General features: G+C 40.0%; 3 protein-coding genes across 5 annotated transcripts; 2 read left to right on the top strand and 1 right to left on the bottom strand.

Moving 5' to 3' along the window:
- Positions 1-943: 943 nt before the first annotated feature.
- Positions 944-5405, top strand: LOC113161406 (myelin-oligodendrocyte glycoprotein-like). 2 transcript variants are annotated; one of them, XM_026358976.1, is made up of 6 exons: positions 944-1004; positions 1635-1898; positions 2697-3017; positions 3289-3372; positions 3571-3678; positions 4248-5405. In XM_026358976.1, exons 2-6 carry the CDS (start codon positions 1820-1822, stop codon positions 4388-4390), a joined length of 735 nt encoding a protein of 244 aa, XP_026214761.1. In that variant the 5' UTR covers positions 944-1004; positions 1635-1819; the 3' UTR covers positions 4391-5405. The 2 variants fall into 2 exon arrangements, with proteins under 2 accessions (XP_026214761.1, XP_026214760.1); XM_026358975.1 differs by having other exon boundaries at positions 4245-5405.
- A 2195-nt stretch (positions 5406-7600) lies between these two features.
- On the top strand, positions 7601-12783 carry cdc6 (cell division cycle 6 homolog (S. cerevisiae)). The gene is made up of 12 exons (XM_026358889.1): positions 7601-7726; positions 8540-8923; positions 9010-9273; positions 9693-9892; positions 10096-10244; positions 10399-10505; positions 10661-10800; positions 10898-10998; positions 11316-11383; positions 11510-11691; positions 12045-12185; positions 12394-12783. The coding sequence occupies exons 2-12, from the start codon at positions 8551-8553 to the stop codon at positions 12484-12486; spliced, it is 1818 nt and encodes a 605-aa protein (XP_026214674.1). The 5' UTR covers positions 7601-7726; positions 8540-8550; the 3' UTR covers positions 12487-12783.
- A 494-nt stretch (positions 12784-13277) lies between these two features.
- On the bottom strand, positions 13278-20083 carry ccsapa (centriole, cilia and spindle-associated protein a). Of its 2 annotated transcripts, none has more exons than XM_026358904.1 (4): positions 20001-20083; positions 18665-19066; positions 17539-17879; positions 13278-16926 (listed from the first exon to the last, which is right to left on the bottom strand). In XM_026358904.1, the coding sequence occupies exons 2-4, from the start codon at positions 19032-19034 to the stop codon at positions 16747-16749; spliced, it is 891 nt and encodes a 296-aa protein (XP_026214689.1). In that variant the 5' UTR covers positions 19035-19066; positions 20001-20083; the 3' UTR covers positions 13278-16746. The 2 variants fall into 2 exon arrangements, with proteins under 2 accessions (XP_026214689.1, XP_026214690.1); XM_026358905.1 differs by having other exon boundaries at positions 17539-17876.
- Between the last annotated feature and the right edge of the window lie 365 nt (positions 20084-20448).

Here is a 20448-nt window from a genome sequence, read left to right as displayed (position 1 = left end):
AAATGAGTACAAGCTAAAACATTGGTAAAGCATCACATCATATCATATATTTACCGGGCTCATATTAACATGTTTATGGACATTTTGCGTCTTTGTTCTGTAACTTTTTGTTCGTGCTCTTCGTATTTTGGTAGTGGGTCTAGAAAATGGCATAAACAGAGCAGACACCTTTAAAATAATGTTTTCTTTCTCTCCTGTTGCCTTCTCAGGGAGTTTTCCTTCCCACCGTCGCCCTCGGCTTGCTCATCAGGGACAATCTGATTATTATGATTCTTACTCATTCACTGTTCATGTCCTGTTCTTTGGTTGTGTAAAGCTGCTTTGTGACAATGTCAATTGTAAAAAGAACTATACAAATAAAATTGAATTGAATTGAATTAATAGCTGCCTGGAAAAGTAGTGAATTAGTTTTCATTAAACTGTGCGACTGATTCAAAGCATGTGTTTTTGTTGACGGGGACAATAATGTCATCAAACTGAGGCAGTGTTAACCAGGAAGAGGCAAGTGAAACTGTGACAGCTGTACACTATACACTGTTCCCATCAGGGGTCGTCACAGTGAATCATCCTTCTCCACCTAACTCTATCATGAACATCTTCTACCCTAACACTAGCCAACCTCATGTCCTCTGTTATAACATCCATATATCTCCTCCCTGGTCGACCTCTTGCCCTCCTGCCTGGCAGCTCCATCATATATAAATAAATATATATTTATATACAGCATGGAGAGATCTGGTTTTAATGACAGAAAAATAATTGAAACTGCATTTAATTGTTTGTTTGTTAATAAGTTACGTATGAAACATTTTAAAATTGCGCCAAAGTTTGGCGCCATGTCGTCACCATCGTCGACCAATCAGAGCTCTGTGTGTGTCCTTTTGCCGCGAAATTCAGTTTCTACGTAGTAAAAGTGGGAGGGGCGATGAGGCTGCGTGCAGTGAGTGCAGAAAGATGGAGGCAGCTGTCACCATGAGGACTGTTATTAAAGCTTCTCTAATCAGGTAAACGAGATTAATTAAGGACAAATTGTTAATTTAGTTTTTCCACGTTTGACTTAAGAAGTATGTGTGTGGGGTATTTCAGTGGACTCTTTGCGTTGTAAGAACTTTATTTTGGAGATTGGAGAGAAGCGGGTTCACATTGTTTTTTAAGTTGTATGTTTATAAAATGTTATCAGAGAAACTATAAAACTAAAGCTGTGGAAACGTGTATCTGCGGGTTCCTGGCGGAACACAGACTTATTTCCTGCTCCAGAACCTAATGGTTTTGGTTCTACCGCTTTAGTGACTTTTCTTTGTCTTGTTATATTTAAGTTTGTATTTATTGTTGCACTTCAACAGTAAAACTGTGTTTATAACCTCAGCGTCAGTTTTTTATTTTTTTAATTTATTTTTTAATTAAAACGCAGCTTTAAGTGCTGCGCGTTTAATGACGTTCTAGAAAACACGTAATTTTTAGTTGTTGTACATTTAAGTATAGGTACAGGACTTTTATTTGAGTCTCGTTAACTCGAATACTGATACTAATAAGTATTCTAATTATCAGAGAGCAAAGTAAAGGTGTGTGTGTGTGTGTGTGTGTGTGTGTGTGTGTGTGTGTGTGTGTGTGTGTGTGTGTGTGTGTCCGTGAAGCGCTCATATGACGTGATGACGTCATGACGTCATGTACTGTCCCTTTAAGAACCGTGTCTCAGATTCTAACTCGTCGCGGCAAAGTTTAAAGTCGTGCCGGTCCGGTCCGAACAGAAAGTTCTGCAGGTCCACCAGGAGATCCACCAGGAGATCCACCAGGAGATCCACAGCTTCCAGTCGCCACCATGAAGTGTTTCACTCTTAGCTTTGCTGTGATGATGAAGACTTTGCTGATGTCACTAATGTTAAACGTCGTTGTAGCGGGTACATTAAGTTAGCTAACGTTGGTTTTGTGGCTAGCAGTGTCGGTTAGCCACCTAGCATGTGTAAAATCAGACTTTAAAGTGTTTTCTCGTTGTTTTTAGTTCAAGTTTACAACTATTTCATCAGATGCTGTAAAATCGTCTGCATGACCAGTGTGGGCTTTAACTTAGCTTTGGTTAAACTAGCGGCGTCGTGATCAGGAGGGGCGCTGTGTTAATGTATTGGTCTAAAACTTTACCGTAAAGTTTCTGAAACAGATGATTGTTGAACCAACACTGAACCAACGAGTAAGGTTAATGTCGACTTTCTCCTTAATAACGTTAATGTTGACGACGATTTCCCCACGGGATTAAGTAAATATTAAATTGTTGTTGGCTAGTTAGCATGCTAAACGTAACGTCATTAGCGGGGGGCGGGGCGGCTGTTATAAGTCAAAATAAAAGTAAAATTATTGGTCTCAATGTGAATTTAACATGTTGGATAGCTAAAGAACTAGTTTTCTAGTGATTTATATACAATAGAAGTATATGAATCAGTTTTCTCTTATTAAATGTGTGTGTCGAATATGCGAATTGAGTGATGCTAAACACTAAGTAATTCACAAACTTACAAGCTAGAGTTTGTAAAAAGTATAAAAAGAGACGAGGTCTCCCGAAAGCTGATGTGAGCACTGTTAAATAGCTGTTACCTTGACTCAGATAAACTGGGATGCATATGTTTACAAATTTAAAAATATTTCAAATCTTACCTGGAAAACATGAGGGTGTGTTTAAACTGTTGCTTATGTTGTTTCCCCAGGACCATGTGGTTCCACTCCCATAGTCGATGCAGAAGAAGGCCACAACGTTACTCTGCAGTGTTGTTTTGGAGCCCAGAACTTAAAAGGTCGCACCGTTGATTGGAAGAGAGCTGACCTGAACAGGGTGGTCCACGCCTTCCGTCATGGAACAGACTTCTATGATCCACAGATGGATCAGTACAAACACAGGACAGCTTTAAACCATGAAGACCTGACCAGAGGAATCATGACGCTGCAGATCTTCTCAGTTCAGCTGTCGGACGGTGGAAAGTACATGTGTAACGTGCCGAATCAGAGATCCAAAGTTATTGAGCTTAAAGGTAAACATGCTGTAATTGTACAGTCTTCTTCTTCTCTTTCGGCTTTTCCCATCAGGGGTCGCCACAGCGAATCATCCTTTTCCACCTCACTCTATCATGAACATCTTCTACCCTAACACTAGCCAACCTCATGTCCTCTGTTATAACAATGCTGTAATTGTACAGTACTATTTGTTTATAGTGTTTTTTCAGAAGTTATGAAAAACACAGATGATATAATCAGACTTCAGGTTACTGGAAATGTGCTTAAACAGTTTCTTGTTTTAAACAGTGAGAAGACGCAATGAGGCAATGAGAGATTCCAACACAACAAGATCTGCTGTGGACGAAGATGCAAACCGGAAAAAAGAGCCTGGTAAATGACCCTGAATTATTATGCTACTAGTCTTTCATCCCTTTTTCTCTCTTTTTAGTTGAAGATAATTTGACTGTAAAAAGTTCTTTATATTAGATCGAGTTCTGTGTTCTACATTTGACTAAGTAACATCTATTTGGGGATAAAAGTGGTTTTCCTTTATTTTCCCCCTCAACCTGTTTTCTGCTGTTGCTTCAGAGTCTGAGAACGATGAGGGTTCCATTGTCGGTGCTGTCTGTGGTGCTGTCGGTGCCGTCGTTGCTGTTGGTGTTCTTGTTAAAGTCCTGATTAAATGTGGAAAGATCCGTAAGTCAAGTGTGGACTGTACAGTGGCAAGAAAAAGTATGGGCACCCCTTGTGATTATGTGGAGTTTTTCTTGAATTGGTCATAGAATGTGCTCTGATCTTCACCTAACTCACAATAATACAAAAACACAGTCTGCTTAAAATAATACTACAAAAACTTTTTATGTTTTCATGTTTTTATTGAACATAACATGTAAACATTCACAGTGCAGAAAAGGTATGTGAACCTTTGGACTTAATAACTGGTTGACCCTTCTTAGGAAGCAATGACCTCAACCAAATGTTTCCTGTAGTTGCAGATCAGACCTAATTTTTAATTTTGGACCACTCTCTTCACAAAGCTGTTTCAGTGCAGCAATATTCTTGGGATGTCGGGTCTGAATGGCTCTCTTAAGGTCACTCCACCTAATCCCAAAGGGTGCCTGTACTTTTTCTTGCCACTGTAGCTCTGTGCAGGAGTACAGTCCTATTTGTTTATTATTTTGATTAGATAAACCATTTTAACATTTCTAACGTGTACACATCAGCTTCATAAAACACTGAAACTGTTTGCCATTTTCTCACAGAAGAAATCTGGAGAAGGCTCAGTGGAAGGAAGAAGCAAGACATGACTGCAAACTGCCTTCAACTGGAAAGTCTAACGAGCCCACCAAGAGATGATGATGATGATGATGATGATGGAATGCATGGCACTGCTGCACTACGGGCTTAAATAGTTAATTTAAACTGAAAACGGAACTCTTCCGCATCTTCCTTTGCACTTAAAAAATGTTTTTATATATAAAAGTCACTAAAATATTGTCACTGTAGCTGTTTGGGATCCAAAGACTTCAGCAAGATCTAGAAGTTGTAATTTTATGTTGACTTTACAAATTGAAACCCTATATTTGACCATTCCTGAAAATAACTAGGTGCTCTCTATTCCAATACCTCCTCACATTCACTCATCTGGGAATAGAAGTAAAAATAGGAGGCAATGAATCACTTATTATTGTTAATAAATGAAGCATCATTTGGTGGTGCTTTAATTTATATTTGTATATATTTAAGCTATGAAAACCATCTCCAACAGTATTAAATGCTTTTTAAACGCATTTAAACACACAACTGAATCAGCACTTTCTATCTCCTTTCCACATGTAGTCGGTCCAATTGACAGTGTTTGAATCATTATTATTATTACTGTGGTGCCTTTTCCACAATAGACCATGATTTGGCTTTAAAGGTCGCCTCTATAATCGGAGTGGAAAGCACCCGCTGTCGTCTCATACTTTAGTTCAGTACTGTAGTGTTTCATGACTGTTGTCGATCTTATTTTGTCTTTAAATCTTATCCTTGCTGCCTTTGTAATAAACGTTGCTGTAGTGAACACTCCTGTTACCTGCTGTGGTCACACCTGGGCTCAGTCGGACATTACACGGACTTTGTACGCCGGTAATCTCCGAGCTGAACAACTCGGATGTGTGAAAGCAGCTTTTTGTAGGGTGACGAGAGAAATTGACTTGATTTTGAAACTGTTTAAGGATCAAAACACTGGTGCTCTACTTTAAACCAAAACGATGTTGGTTGGAGTGAAATAAGGACCATCGTACGATTTGCAACTTGTTTATGTGCAGTTTGTTTGTGTTTATTTGTTTTTCTGTATTTGTTTTCTTTTGTCCCAACTATGGTTTACTTTTAAAGCTTTTGTGAAATTTATGAAATACAAAAACACATTTTAACCCCAACCTATGGTCTCTGCAGTCATTTTTCCCTCTGTTCTTAACTCACTATAACAGTTAATGAAATCCACAGTTCTGGGTTTTAACACTGTTTCATTACAAACATCAGGTCTCAGTTCTTCTACTGTAAAAAAAATTGAATATAAAACTATCGCTACTCCTGAGAAACGAGTAATAATATTTCTTTAGTGAAAGTTACAGGGAACCATTAAATCAAAATAATCAAAATAGTACAAAGATATGAACAAGCAGAAGTAGTAAAATGTTCCATCAAATGTATATCGGCAGTACTCACGGGATAATGTCTTATTGATTTCTTTACTGACGTGTCCTGGCATGAATATTTAGTACTTGTGGTGTCTGATCAGTGGTAAAACAGCCACAAAATACTATAGTACAAGTACTACTAGTAGATCAATAACATGACATGGAGCCTGTACTTTAAAGATTTAACAGTGTTGGGGGTTATTTATGTAACGTGTACAAAAAGGTGAAAAACTGAAACTCTTGCTGTAACAAAGGTGGACAGGACCTGATTCTTGGTTCATTTGAAGACATCAGGTCAGTTCCTTCACAAAGTGATGCCACATGACTCATGGAGCAGAAATAATGGATATTTATTATTTCTTTATTTGAGGTCTTCATTTTCTGATGATAAATGTGTTTATGCTGCTGGATCCATGTATGTGGGCTTTACATGAGGTTAAGACCTGGTCACAGTGAGATAATGTATGAATCTCACCACCACTCAGTTTTGTGTTATTTCAGTTACTGACAATGTGACTTCACTGTGTGTTAAATGTGTGTTTTTGTCTCTGTTACTGTTTGTAAAAGCTGTGTGAAGTTTCTGTTACTGACTGCTCTTTGCTTTATGCTGGCATGTTGGTTCGGTGAAGAGGGAAGGTAACAGTTCATCTACATGTCACACCAAGACGTGAGACATCTAGATCATTACAAATGACTTTCAACTGTTTCAACTGTGGCTTATGGATCATACGCTTCATTCTTCTTCCTCCAAACTACCACTGATCCATGTGCCAAAAAAGTTCCACACAGCAGAACTGAATCTCCACCTCAGTGTCTTATTTATAGGATTTGAGTAGATTATAGTACAGAGGACTGTTCTGTGCTTTTGGCTCAGTAGTGGTGCGTGTGCGAGACCTCAGGGCTTGTGTTTGTACCATGCTGCAGGTTGGTCATGTCTGGTTTTAGCCCTTGATAGCTTCCTTTTCTGCCACATCCAGGTGGTGTAAACATAGTTCCTTTAACTTTGACCCTATGATCTATGTTTCCAACAGTGTCTCTAGAAACATGAAGTACCTTCTTTCTTTATTTATCGTTTACCTTGTTTGTGAAAGCCAATGATCTCTTCTCCTTTGAGGCAATTATTTTGACTTAACTATATTTCTAACGTGCAGTTAAACATGAACCAGAGAAATCAGTTTTTTAGTGGCGTACTTGTGCTTTTGGTACTTTGTGAAGCATGTTCTCTGTAACAGAAACTGAAAAGATTTGCACTGATAAAAAGTGTGTGTTCTCTGTAACAGTGGATGAGTCAAACTCAAACACTGGAAGTTGGGATTTGTTCATTTTGCCAAACACTTACTTTGCACAAGGGAGAGAAAACATTGGAGTGTGACTGACACTAATTTTAACTACAGTATGGACAGTAAATTAAATACACTTACAGTACTTTAAGTTGTAATTGATGTCGAAAACGTTTTAATACATTAAGTGTACTTTTATTTGCTTCAAAACTTCAAATACCCTTTGTACACATCAAGTGTGTGGGTTTTTACTGTAAATACCTGCACACATGCTGGTATAAGGTTTTCTTTAGAAACATCTCAATTTCTTTTGTGTTCTTACTTTATGCACATGTTGTTTGTTAATACTCTGGACTTAGATGAAGAGCCAGATTTAACTGCTTCACTCCAAAGCATTGATTCGCTATAGAGGATAAAAAGTAATAAAATGAAACGGAACGTTTTAAAAGTAAAGTATAAAAACTTCAGACGTGTTTTTGTTTGAGTAAATATTTCATTTCCCGGGAAAATTCGATTCCGCCAAAAACGTCGTTTCAGTGAAACTTCCGCCTCTGGCGTGACGCAACTTCCGTCTGGGCTGATGGCCAATCAGCATCGCGTCCTCGGCTGCTCTGACCAATCAGAGAGCGGCAGCGGGAAACACAGCTGATCGAAGTGGCGGTTTCAGGAAGATTTGGCGCTACGGCTCATTTTGTGAAAGCAGGAGGACGGAAAGTGAGCAGGACCGGGTCCAAGACGAGAAACCGAACCGAGAAGACCTCTTCCAACATTTTTACAAAGGTAAATCCACCAGCAGCGATATAATGAAGCAGCAAAGAGCCTCAGTGTTGAGTTTTAACGGATTAAAGACGCTGCTTTCACTCTGAGTTCCGTTTCTCTTTAAACCTCCACATCTCGTCTCTTTTACATAATTATCGTCAAATCACTCGATCAAAATGATGGTTTGTGTGAAGCTGACATGTTTCCTCTCGTCATGTTGGTTGTTTGTGGTGTATTTTCGTGTATTTTCGTGTATTTTTGTGTATTTTCGAACACTCGAGGTGTTTTAAAGCGCTGCTGTTTTGGCGCCATTAAACAGCCATGTTGTTTGTTCTGCTCGTTGTTTGACGTTAAATAAGAAACTTTTTCTACAGATTTCTAAACTTTAACACATTATTTATTCTTTATATTTACAATATTCACTACCCGACATTATAAAACATGGTTTTAGGTTGATGTGATGTTTAAGTTTAACCATCAGTTCACTGTTGATCATGAAACATGTTTGTAAAAGGAGGAAATGTTTGGTAAAATATCACTTAAATGTTAAATTTCTTTTTGTTATTTTAGTTTTCAGCATCAATCACCAGAGATTTAATGTGTATAAAACTATTTGTTTTCTTTTGTTTAAATTTTAATGCATAAGTTCAGATTTAGGTATCAAATAGTTATTATTAGTAGTTTTATATAAAAGATTCTATTACTACATATATTCTTGGTATCTACCAGTGTTTAATGTTAAAGTTATGTGTGATTATTTCTCAGACGTTTTTTTTGTCATTTTAACGACTTTATTTAGGTTTTTAAAACCAAACTTCTGTCTTTTGGTTTTAGGGAGACACAGAATGCCCAGCACGCGCTCTCAGGGTCCGGCTCAGCCCACGCTGTCGTTCCCTCGCCGTAAGTCCTACAGAGTTTCTTCTCGCCCCAAGACGCCCCAGCAGGAGAAATCTTCGGTCTCTTCACCGACCAAACATGAACCCCAGCACCTCCCTGTAGCCCTGACCCGGATCGGACCGCTCTCCCAGAGACGCCCTGCTGACCAGCCCACCCCTCTCTCACCCAGACGCCTCGTCGACCGCCTCACCCCTCTCTCACCAAAACCACCGGTCAACAGTCCATCTCCCCTCTCACCCAGACGTCCTGCCGCGCAGCCGCTGCCACCTTCATCTCCCAGTCTTCAAACCCGGATTCCACTCAGCCCCAGAAAACGCACAGGTAAGAGACCACCGATAAGAAAAATGCAGAAAGACACAGGCTATGTTATCTGTAAAAGGAAATGTTAACAGGTTTTATCTCGTAAGGTGATGACAACAGCTGCAACCTCAGTGCCATCCTGTTGGGTTCGCCACCGAAGCAGAGCAAACTGGCGGCCGCATCTCCACGGAAACTCAGGTTTGATGAGAATTCGCCGGTCTCGGCTCGTCGTCAGCTGCTCCAGTCTTCACCACGACAGCCGGTCTCTCCCCCGGCCAGATCATCGCCGAGGAGACAGGAAACACCTGCTGGAAGTCCTGTGGGTCAGACGTCTGAGAAGAAGCCGCCAGTCGCTCGGCTGTTTGCAGAGAGTGAGTTTCAGTCTGTTGGAACCTTTTTATTGTGATAAACCTAAGTTAGGGCTGAATTTACCTCACACTCCTAAAATACGATTCATTTTCATCTGTAAAATGTCAGAGTAGTTTCAGATCTATCATGGGAATCCAAGTGAGCACAGCTAAAACCTAAGATCTTCATATTTGAGAAGCTGGAACCAGAAAATATTCATCATATCCAATTGAAACGGGGAGAATGGTTACTGATTCACTTTCTGTTAAATGTTTTTGTCTCCTTCAAACTGAGAATTACTCAGTTAAAGATGGAAATGATTGTTTCAGCATGATCAAGTCTTTGAATAGTCTATATTTTATCCTGTCAAGTCATTCACACTGGTCTTGGTTGATATAGTTGTCTCTCGACTGCTTTATTAACCGAGCTGTGTCTTCATCAGAGTCGAGGTTTCACAGCGTGAAGCAGGCGCTCCACACCGCCGTCCCTGAGCGGCTCCTGTCCAGAGAAGCTGAGCGAGCGTCCATCCGCTCCTTCCTGGAGGAGAAGGTGTTGCAGCGTCTCCCCGGCAGCCTCTACATCTCAGGAGCTCCAGGAACTGGCAAGACGGCCTGTCTCAACTGCGTCCTGCAGGAGATGAAGGTACTTTGATAGTTTAGTGCACAGACATAGAAACTTTACTTTACTCACGTCTACATTCCCTTAAGAACATGTGACTACAGGTTACTGTAGTGGGTCCCAAACTAGTAATGGGCTCGACCCAGATCTCGGATCATGAAGAGAAGGTCTTTAACAGGATGTGTGACTTTCTTTTGTTTGTGTTTTTCTTCTGCCTCCACCAACAGGCGGAGCTGTCGTCAGTACAGATGCTGGTAGTGAACTGTATGAGCCTGCGGAGCTCCCACTCCATCTTCCCTCTGCTGGCCGACAAGCTGAGAGCGTCTGGGGGTCAGAACGGACTGCAGAAGTTCCTCACAGCCCCGGGCCCCGCTGTGTGAGTAAAATCTGCTTTTCAGACCCAGAGGTTTCAGTTTTCATGTCCTTTTGTCAACTTATTGTTAAGAGAGAATGAATCTGCACTGTCACAGGTTACAATACACAAGTTACTTAATGAAGAGTCTCTGACTTCTGCTTTGGCTCCTCCTCAGGCTTCTGGTTCTGGATGAGATGGATCAGCTGGACAGTAAAGCTCAGGACGTCCTCTACACCATCTTTGAGTGGCCGTACCTGCCCAAGTCTCGTCTGTCTCTTATTGGTAAGGTCGTACCTGCTGCTGCAAACCTGCATTTTATTTTACTCGAACTATTTATACAGATAAAAATCACGAATATTTGTTACATGAAGTCCACAAAACAGGTAATCTGACACAAATGATGATAGTAAAGGTGCTGAACTGTGTCGTCTCTGCAGGTATCGCCAACGCTCTGGATCTGACCGACCGCATCCTACCCAGACTGCAGGCTCGCCCTCACTGTCGCCCCCTGCTGTTGAACTTCCCTCCCTACAGCCGGGAGGAGCTTGCTGCCATCGTGCAGGACAGACTCACACAGGTAAATGCAGAGAGGAAAATAAACCCACAACGCAGTCTTAGTTTTACATTTGCAGACTTTATCATGAGACTTTTGTTTTAATGTTTTCTTTCCTCAGGCGTCCGCTGAAGGAATCGTCGACACCTCTGCCGTTCAATTCTGTGCCAGGAAAGTGTCGGCCGTGTCGGGAGACGCCAGGAAGGCTCTGGACATCTGCAGGTAAATGTCTTATCTCACAACCTCCGTGTTCCTCAGCAGCTTAATGTGCTCAGTTAGTTGGAGCAGAAAAAAGTGAAGTCCCCACTGTATTTGTGTCTATTTTTTTTATTAGTGTCTGATGTTGCTGTTAAGTTTTAATTTGTTGCATTTTTGTCTGAAGCATCTTGTTGATACAGTTTTATCTAAAAAACATGGTTTAAGAAATTAAACAAATTTATTTTTAGAACTCATTCAAACATTTGAGCTGAAAGTTTCTGTTTTTATGCTGTTAAACTGCTGCAGAGTTTAACTTCTGCTACGTTCTCTTCATTTTCCAGAAGAGCTGTTGAGATCGTGGAGTCTGATGAGAGGAAGAAAGCAGCAGATTCAAAAGCTGAAAGTAAAGGTGAGTAAAGTGTCACTGTGGTGTCTCTGATGAGGTTTGATCTGAACCAGCTGGAGTCCGTTTTTATTCCTGCTGTGACGAGCGTGAACTAACTGGATCTCCTTTTGTCCTCGTGTTCGTGTGCAGCGTCTCGAGTCAGCCTCCCTCAGGTCGCGCGTGTGCTGTCGGAGGTGTACGGCGACCGCATGGCGTCTCCGAGCGGCGGCGGCTCGGATGGAGAGAGTTTCCCTCTGCAGCAGAAGCTGCTCGTCTGCTGCCTCCTGCTGCTCATTAAAAACGGGAAGAGCAAAGAGATCGTCCTCGGAAAGGTGAGACGCTGACCACGCCAAAATGTTCACACTTTGTCTTTAGATAGAATTTTAGTCTTTACTGTAAAATGTTAATTTGTTTTGTTGTGATACTTGGAACATGAAGTAAACAGCTTCTGTAAATCTTTTTGCTTTTCGTTGTACAGATCTTGATAAAAAAGGAAACAGTTTAATTCTGGGTAAAGTTAAAATGAGTCAGCATTAGCTGACCTGTAGAGACATTACACAGCTCATTAATAGATGAAGCTTTCAGGAGAAATAAACGTGTTCATCCTGGACCCAGCTGCAGCCTGAATGTAATAAACTGCTGGTCTGATATTTATCTAAACAAGTTGTGAAACTGTTTGTTTCAGCTGCACGAGGTTTACAGTCGTCTGTGCGCTCAGCGTCAGATGTCCGGAGTCGGTCAGGGCGAGTGTTTGTCGCTCTGCAGCCTTCTGGAGAGTCGAGGCATCTTTGCTCTGAAGAAGGGAAAGGAGGCCCGTCTCACTAAGGTACAAACATCACACCGCTCTGTAGGAAAAGACCGACTGCATGAGAGGAAACGACAGCAGAGGCTTATGAAATGTTTCAGTGTTTAAAGAAAAGCATGAGCTTCTTAAACAGGGCTGTGTGTTCATGTGGTAGCGAATACCCTGAAATCTGCAGCTTCTTATCTTGGTTTTTCATCTGTGATCTCATGATTTGTTTCTTTTCCTGCAGGTGTTTCTGAAGATCGAGGAGAAAGACGTTGAAAACGCTCTGAAGGATCGAACGTTGATCGGCAGCATCCTGGCTGCAGGACTCCCCTCGTGATGATTTATTTTATCTCAGATTTTTTTAAGTTAAACATATGAAGATTAGTTTTTTTAATTCTCATTTTTGCTGAGAATCTGTACAGTTTTTAATGTTTTTTTTTTCCCCTCTTCAGTTTTCAGTTGGAGAAACTTTTATGAGTTTTCGAATTGCAGCATTTGTTTCTGTTTGGATTTGAAACGTTTCCGTTTTTATGCTGTAAATAAACAAATGTACAGACGTCTTAAACAGCTCCACTTGATTTTGCCACAATGCAGAAAAACGAACAACCACAATAATCAGTTAATGTAAATTTCACGACAGATTTTATTTTGCTGCCTTCAACATGTTTCTTTCGACCTCATCTCACTCACCTGTCAAACCTGTTTTTAAAGCGACTGATCGTCGCAGCAGGTCTGTGGACTGAACTCCAGGACCTGAACTACCTCCGATTGGATTAGAGGGTTAAACGGCTTCACTGCAGCTGATCAGCTTTAACTTCAACATACTTTAACTGTCTGACTGACTTCCTGCCACATGTCGTGTCCCTGGACTAGACCCTGAACCCCAAACCCCTGATTCCTTTAAATACAGCTGTGTGTTCACAGGAAACATCCCCAACGGGACAGATAAACGTTCATAATTCAAAACAACTTGTATTTAAAGATAAAACCAGAAAATTCTTTTTGTGTTTACCAGATAATTAATTAAAGTGAACTTATTAAAACCAGTTTTTAATTCTATATTCAAATACTGTTGAACCAGCACGACACAGAAAACATTAATAAAATCAAATTTTATTCACAGCAACACCTTAAAGTGGATGGAAAAAATATATATATAGTGCATTTCAAATACAAATACAGAGACCAAAAATGTAAACTCCAAGATAAAATATTAAATACAGATTTCAAATATTTTGCCAATAAACCACATTAACTCAAAGCTTCAGTAGCAACACATCAAGCAAAGACCTCAACACAAACTCTTCATCCTTTTATGTGATCATTTCCATCTTTTATTTAAACATGAGGTTTTCTGTAACTTTCAAATTAACAGCTCGACATCATTTCAAAGATTTTCCTTTGATTGTCTGAACATTCGGACACTCGATAGTCGACATGTTGAGTAAATAAAGAAACTGGAACAAAACAGGAGTGTCTAGAATTAGTTTGAAGAGGGTTAATGTTAAAAAACGGCTCACAGTGAGATTTACGTCCTTTGATGTAGGAAATAATCAAACATTTTGAAATTCTACCATCTGTTCTGATGCCAGTGATCTAGAACTAACCAAACTCAAGTCCAAGTTGTCCTGGGCTCGATTTCACATTCTAACGAGGTCTGACTTCGTAACTGAGTTATGTCAATGTGCACAAAAACTGAAACGCAGTATTCAGGAACCTCCAAACACAAAAAGTGTTTATTATATTCAAATGGGGGATTCAACATTTAACATCAACATTGGTCGTAGCACAGTTTGTTGCATGTAGTGTTAAAAAGTAAATGCATATTAATAAATAATACTGAACAATAAATAAATAGTTGTGCACATTCAGCGTGAGGAGGTTCAGTCGGTGTAAAATCTATAAACATTCTCAGAGTTTAACTCAATAAATCAGGAACATTAGCCCTCGGTTCAAGTCACTGGACGCGACAAATCACATTTTAGTGTATTTACAATCAACTGAACTGGAAATAAATTAACTTTGATACGACACTGAAGTTCACATCTTGTACATTTAGTTTGATGAAACCATAAACTTTAAATTCAGATAATTATTATTATTTTTTATTATTATTCAAAATAATACAGAGAGGTCACAATGTTGAAGTTAAAAATTTATAATTTATCGATGTAAACACACTGACACTACTATTTAATTTACAGTTTATAGTTTCTCAATTAGTTTTTGATTTGAAATTTTTTACATTTGAATGTTTCTGTACTTTGACCAAATTCTCATCAGAATCACATTTTGATTATTGTCCTGTATCATTCAGTTCTGGACTTAAGTACAGAAACAGTTTTTAATCTGTTACTTCATTATGAATGAATGTAGATGGATTATTTAACTAACTGTAAACCAACTGGGCCACTTTTTTATTTTATGTTATTTTACTGTAATTTCTACAATATTCAGTTTCCAATCACAATATGTTTTACAAAGTTATTATTTAAAACTTTTACTAAAGCTAAATAAACTTTATTTGCATGTTTGCATAATAACCCAAAAAGTCTATTTAGTCTATTCTATTCTTTTTGATTCATTGGTCCAACCGGTGAATTAACTGAAATACGTTTAACGTTACACACTGCAGTTATTAGGAATGTTTTTCTCATTAATATCAGTGATAAGACGTAGCTGCTTTGCAGTAACACGAATAAAAGCCAAATGAACTCTAACAAATTAGTGTATAACAGTCCATTATATTAAATTTATGATAAAGCTATCGCAGCCTAAATATAGATTTTACTCTGAAAATAGATCCAGTCGTGTGTTTTTATATTTCTTGTATCCAACAGTAGATTCTTCTAATCTAATCTAAACTTTAGTTTTTTGGTGCAAAATAATGTAAAAAATATTCTAGTTTGGTCGTTTCTGTTGCCTCGTATAGTTGTAAACACGCAGCTGCCGTTGTGAGAGAGAAACAAACAGATGAACGACTAAAATAAAGCACAGCCGTGTGTTCGGAGACTTTCATGCACAGAAATTAAATACATTCAAGTAGTGATCTGGGTTTGTAGAAAAGCTTATAAAGAGTTGATTCTCTGAAGTTGGTTCAGTATCAAACCTTCAACACAAACAGACATTTCAGTCCCTGAATTGCTGCTGAGTGAAAAACACATCTGAACCATGTTTCACTTGTTTTAATCGTTAACAGTCGTGTGTGAGCAGCAGGTTTTTCACCTCTCTAAGGTTAATTTAGTTCAGAGGAGCAGCCAGTGCTCATTTCAGGTGAATGGAAACAGTACAGCTACACAGGCCGACATACGGAGGCTCGGGAGTGCCAACGTAATATTTACACACTGGCTCAACCCCTTGTGTTTGTGTTAATCCTTAAAACTGTTATTCTCTTATGAAATGGAACAACACTTCAGGACCTCTGTGTATCATAAGTAATTAACATTTGTATCGTAAATAGAAATGATACTTGTTTAATCTCATAACGTCGACTTCAGCTCTGCGATTACTTCTTATTATTCGGGTTAAGCAAAGTTTAAAGTACATTAAAGCAACCTTAAACTGAGACAACCTGAAGGTTTATATAAATCTGGGTTTTTCCAGACCACTTTGCTCCACCTTACACGTACACTGTTATATTAAAACTGTGAAGTTGAAATTCAGCCGTGTGTTTTTTCCTCAACAGCAGTGATTCAGTCTTACGGGGAACTAAACCAACAACAGTTTCACTTGTCGTCTTGTTACTTCATCTTAAAAATATCTAATGCACATTAAAGTAAAGAAGCGGGCAGAGTAGCATCAGGTTAGCAGGGTTTGAAAGTTCATTATTTGCATAGACAGTAGCTAAAGGGCAAGTTTCTGACTTTTAAACCGTCCTTAACACATTTTCTTCGTCCACGTGGTGGCAGCAGACACATCATGATAGAAGTGCTGAGATATCACCAAGTTGTTTCAGTTGATATCTTGAACTTGCCAACAAATATTTATTTCTACATCACTGGAATATTTTCATACTTTCTATAACGATAAAGTCCTAATAAAGGACCTTCTCCTCCTCTGAGACCACTACTAATTCTCTTCAGAAAGCTTTGTGTTTCTTTGTTTTGCTAATTCTGTCTCCGTCATCTGCTTTTCTATGTCTCCGTGAACAAAGAGTGATGTATTGACCACCTCATAGCATCGTCACTATAGTTCTGCCTTTTTAATACTTTGGGTATAAGTGATCTAGTTTCTTCAAAGCCAACCACTGCCTCCTTAGAAATCCGTGTCTTAACCGTGTTTTCTTTATTTTACATGTCAGAACTTCCTGTGTCTCTAAATCCTCAAAGTGACTCATTATTTCTACATTTACATGAAAATATTTCAGATTTTTTAGTCATCTCAGACTTCACAACCACAAGAAATGTGAACCTGGGGAAAAATAAATATCAGCATCACGGCCCACTCCTCGACTTTAAGTTGTTCTATTGTTCTTCTAACAGCTGATGTAACAAGACAACACGACTCTCAGTAATCAAACTAAGAATTCAGCCACTGTCTGATGTTCGTTCTCCAATAAGGAAACACTGGTTTCAGGGGACATGGGTGGCGACGGTCTCTACCTCAGTCGGGCAGAGAAGCAGCGCATGTACTCCGTCATCCAGCGGTCGTCCGCCACTACCAGCTGCGACCGCCTCATCTTCTCCAGGTCAGCTGATCGAGCCCGCCGCCGATCCATGTTGGAGCTCCGTTTGTCGGACTCCCTCCGAGTCTGGACGCAGGCGTCGGACGTGTGACTCTGTGAGAGGAAAAACCAGAGAGAGAGGAGTAGTTTCCGAAACGCACACCAGTGTTGTATTATTAATGTTAACAGAGTGTTTGGTGACACGGCTTCACTTCTCTGGTGTCCTGTGAACCAAGATAAGCTGATCTGCAGGACTCAAACTGTTCTGCTGGTTACATGTTGCTCCAGCTACTTACAGTACTAGTCATGTAGCTGGTTCTGCTGGTTCTTATTTCCAAGAATAAGCATAGTTTTATTGACTGATACTTTCAAATCCAACATAATGACCAAAGTCATATTATATTAGTCCTTCTGTATTGTCTAAGAAAGCTCCTACCAGAGATGTAAACTTTCAAATCTAGTTACTTTTTTATCAACAATGGCTTCTGCAATGAGGCAGAAGCACTTCGGTGGCTACAGAACTCAGATTTCAATCCAAAAAATTTCTTTTTTAGATCATGTGAAATTTTCCATTTTTAAACAAATTCCTGCAAAATTCAATTTTTCTATATTTAACAACCAAACGTGTAGAAAACATCTTCCCACAGAGAACAGGATAATTAATTAATATGGATATTAACCATTATGAACAGAAACATTTTATATGGAGAATGTTTCCTAACTCACGTCATTGGGCGACCTCCTGACCTCCATCTGTCTCTCGGTCCAGTCCAGTCGGCTCGATGGTCTGCGGTTCTCTTTGGTTCTGATTGGTGGTTGACTCTTTGCCCTCGGTGGTTTGTGGACGATGGCCGCTTTGTCGTCATGGGAACCATCCCGGTGTCCCGGCTCAGAGCGAGGGGTTCGACGGCGATGACGTCGTTTTGGAACTGGTTTCACTGGGTCTCCGTCAGACGACGCAGAGTCGGCCGGGCCGTTGTCCGTGTCATCTGAAGGTCCGCTGGTGTTTGGAGCTGCTGTTGCTGAAGCTCCACTGGGTTCATTCACCCCGTTTTCTACAACCTCTGCTTTAGAGGAAGAACAACAGGACAATAGTGTTAATAGAAACTTTAAAATGACAGAAACAATCGACTATTATTATTTTTTTTATAATACAATAAATGTACATGTACTAGTACTAGTGTGTACTTCAGTATACTGTGACATGATGTTGGTGCAGTTTAATTCACAGTACATATCTTATCATATGTTTTCAGTTAATTAAGTTGATAAATCTACTGGATATATTCTGAAAATTGTGGGGATGAAATTCAGAGCTGATCTGGTCTCCTGAGTCTCCATGGAAATGTTAGAGACACAATCAGTCCTTTATGTCTTAGCCCAGTGTCTGAACCGGTCCCATCTGATCGCTCAACCTTCAGTCCAAATATTTTTAGCATCAGCGTCTGTTGAGGTGAACCAGCTTCGAGTCCTCATACTGTCAGAGAGACGCTCGCACAGGGGCACAAAGAAACCCCCCAGGAGGGTTGGTGAGATTATTCCAAACGTTTGAAGCCTGATCAGATGCACATTTATTATATGGTTTCAGGACAGTTTCAGCTGACCTGAAACCTTTCCAAATAAATAAATTAGCAGGGCTGCAGCCAATTGTTATTTCCGTTATTACTGTTATGAATTATTGAGTCTGTATTTTGACATATTGATAAAAGAAAAGCTCTGTGAAGTGAAGTTGAACTAAACTGTAATATTGACCTGATGATGGGTCTGGTCGGGCTCACAACCGTTATCTTTGCCTGCTCACTAATCTCGCATCATGTTACAGGCCCCTCTCTATAATAACAACAAACCTCACCTGCAGTTGGTGCAGCGTCTACGACCGAAGCTTCTCCACCTCCCACCTCAGTCGCTCCGTCCTCAGAAGACTGTTCTGGCCCAGGACCAGGCTTTAGCTCCTCTAACCTTTGTTTCATCTCCATGGATGTTTGCGGTGGAGGTGGGAGGGACAGAGGGGCGACTTTGTTCCTCATCAGCCTCGGAGTGGACCAGCCGCTGGACTCTGAGCCGCTGTCCCAGCCCTCCCAGAACCAGGGCTTGTGGGAATGTTCCATCACCCGCCGAGTCAGACGGTACTTCAGAGAGTCCTCGTAGCATTTGGAAAACGTCTCCCATTTGGGATCCTTGAACTTCTTCATGTACTCTGTCCTGATCTTCTTGGTCACCATGGTTCTTTTATTGCTGCGCTTGGTTCTAATCACTGAGGAAATAATAGATTAAAACTGAACACGACAGTCGGATAAATCTGTGTAGATAATGCAGTCTGATTAGGTGAATTACAAAAAGAAATACTCCTAAATGTTAAAGTGGAAAAGTGGAGTGAAGACATTCATATTATCTGAATGTGCTGATGGATAATTAGGTAGATGGATAATATAATACCAGGCTACATCATATCTAACATTTGAAACAGTAATATTCTTTATTGACTATAAACTAATCTGATCATGTTCCACTGTGTAGCTGTTATAACTGTGTAGCAGCACCTGGTGACGTCCCTCAGCCAGGTGTGGGTTACCTGTACACTCCTCCAACAGATTACCCTCAGTAGAATAGGACTGAGGCTTATTATAGTCTTACTACTTACTACTGACTGAAATACTACAACTGTTACTCACAGTACACACCATCTACTTCAGTCAGTACTCCCGCCTACACACTGTGTATTTATGATCTAAATACCTTTACTGTAGTGAAAAGAAACCACATTAAGTATTAATTAATGTGTGCTGACCTACATCTAATCCCAGCATGAAACCAGGACATTATTTAACATTATTTCATATCAATTTACAGCCAATAAGCGAATTATTGCACATTTACTGACGTCTCCTCCTGTAACAGAAACACACGTTCGTGTTGTTTTGAAGGTTTAATGTTCCTCAGTCACACCCAGTCATTGTATTTATAGGATGTTAGCTCGTAAACACACCACAGAAAAATAAAATATCCGTTTAGTTTGTTAAATGTTAAAAATATAAAGTGAAATGTGTAAAGATGAGGTTTAATGAGACCGTGTGAAAACAGGCTGCAGCCATGTTCACACCCGTTAATCCCCGTTTATTAACACGCTCAGGATTTAACACACAGTCCCGCACAGGTGTGATTTGAAAGTCAGATATATTATTACTCACCCAGATCTCATTCCATAGGGGTCCGGTCCGGTTTAAAGCCCAGTTTGTGGCTCTGGTGTCGCGGTCAGACGGCTGGCATCGCTCCGCTCCTCCGGCTGACGGCTAACAGAGCGCGGCTAAAGCTAGCTAACACCACACGGTGCTTCCGGCGTGCACTTTCAAAATAAGGCAACCACGTCGAGGGTATTTTTATACAAATACAAACACAATTAACCTCAGGAGTCGAGTGTTAAAATGTTTGTAGAAGACAAAATGAAGAGTCCACATCAGGTGGCACTGTCACATAGGAGTACCAGTTGTACATTAAATAAGAGAATACAGTTCTAAAATACAGTATGACACTTCAAACGTAAGAAACGAACATGGATGGAAGATGGTCCTTGATGCAAAACATCTGCATTTTTACTTTGTAGCCTAGAATTAACAGGACTATGTGAAAACGAGGCAT

Source organism: Anabas testudineus, chromosome 1 (assembly GCF_900324465.2).
Source record: "Anabas testudineus chromosome 1, fAnaTes1.2, whole genome shotgun sequence".
NCBI lineage: Eukaryota > Metazoa > Chordata > Actinopteri > Anabantiformes > Anabantidae > Anabas > Anabas testudineus.
The sequence above is the reverse complement of the archived record's forward strand: the minus strand, read 5'-3'. Positions and strand labels throughout refer to the sequence as shown.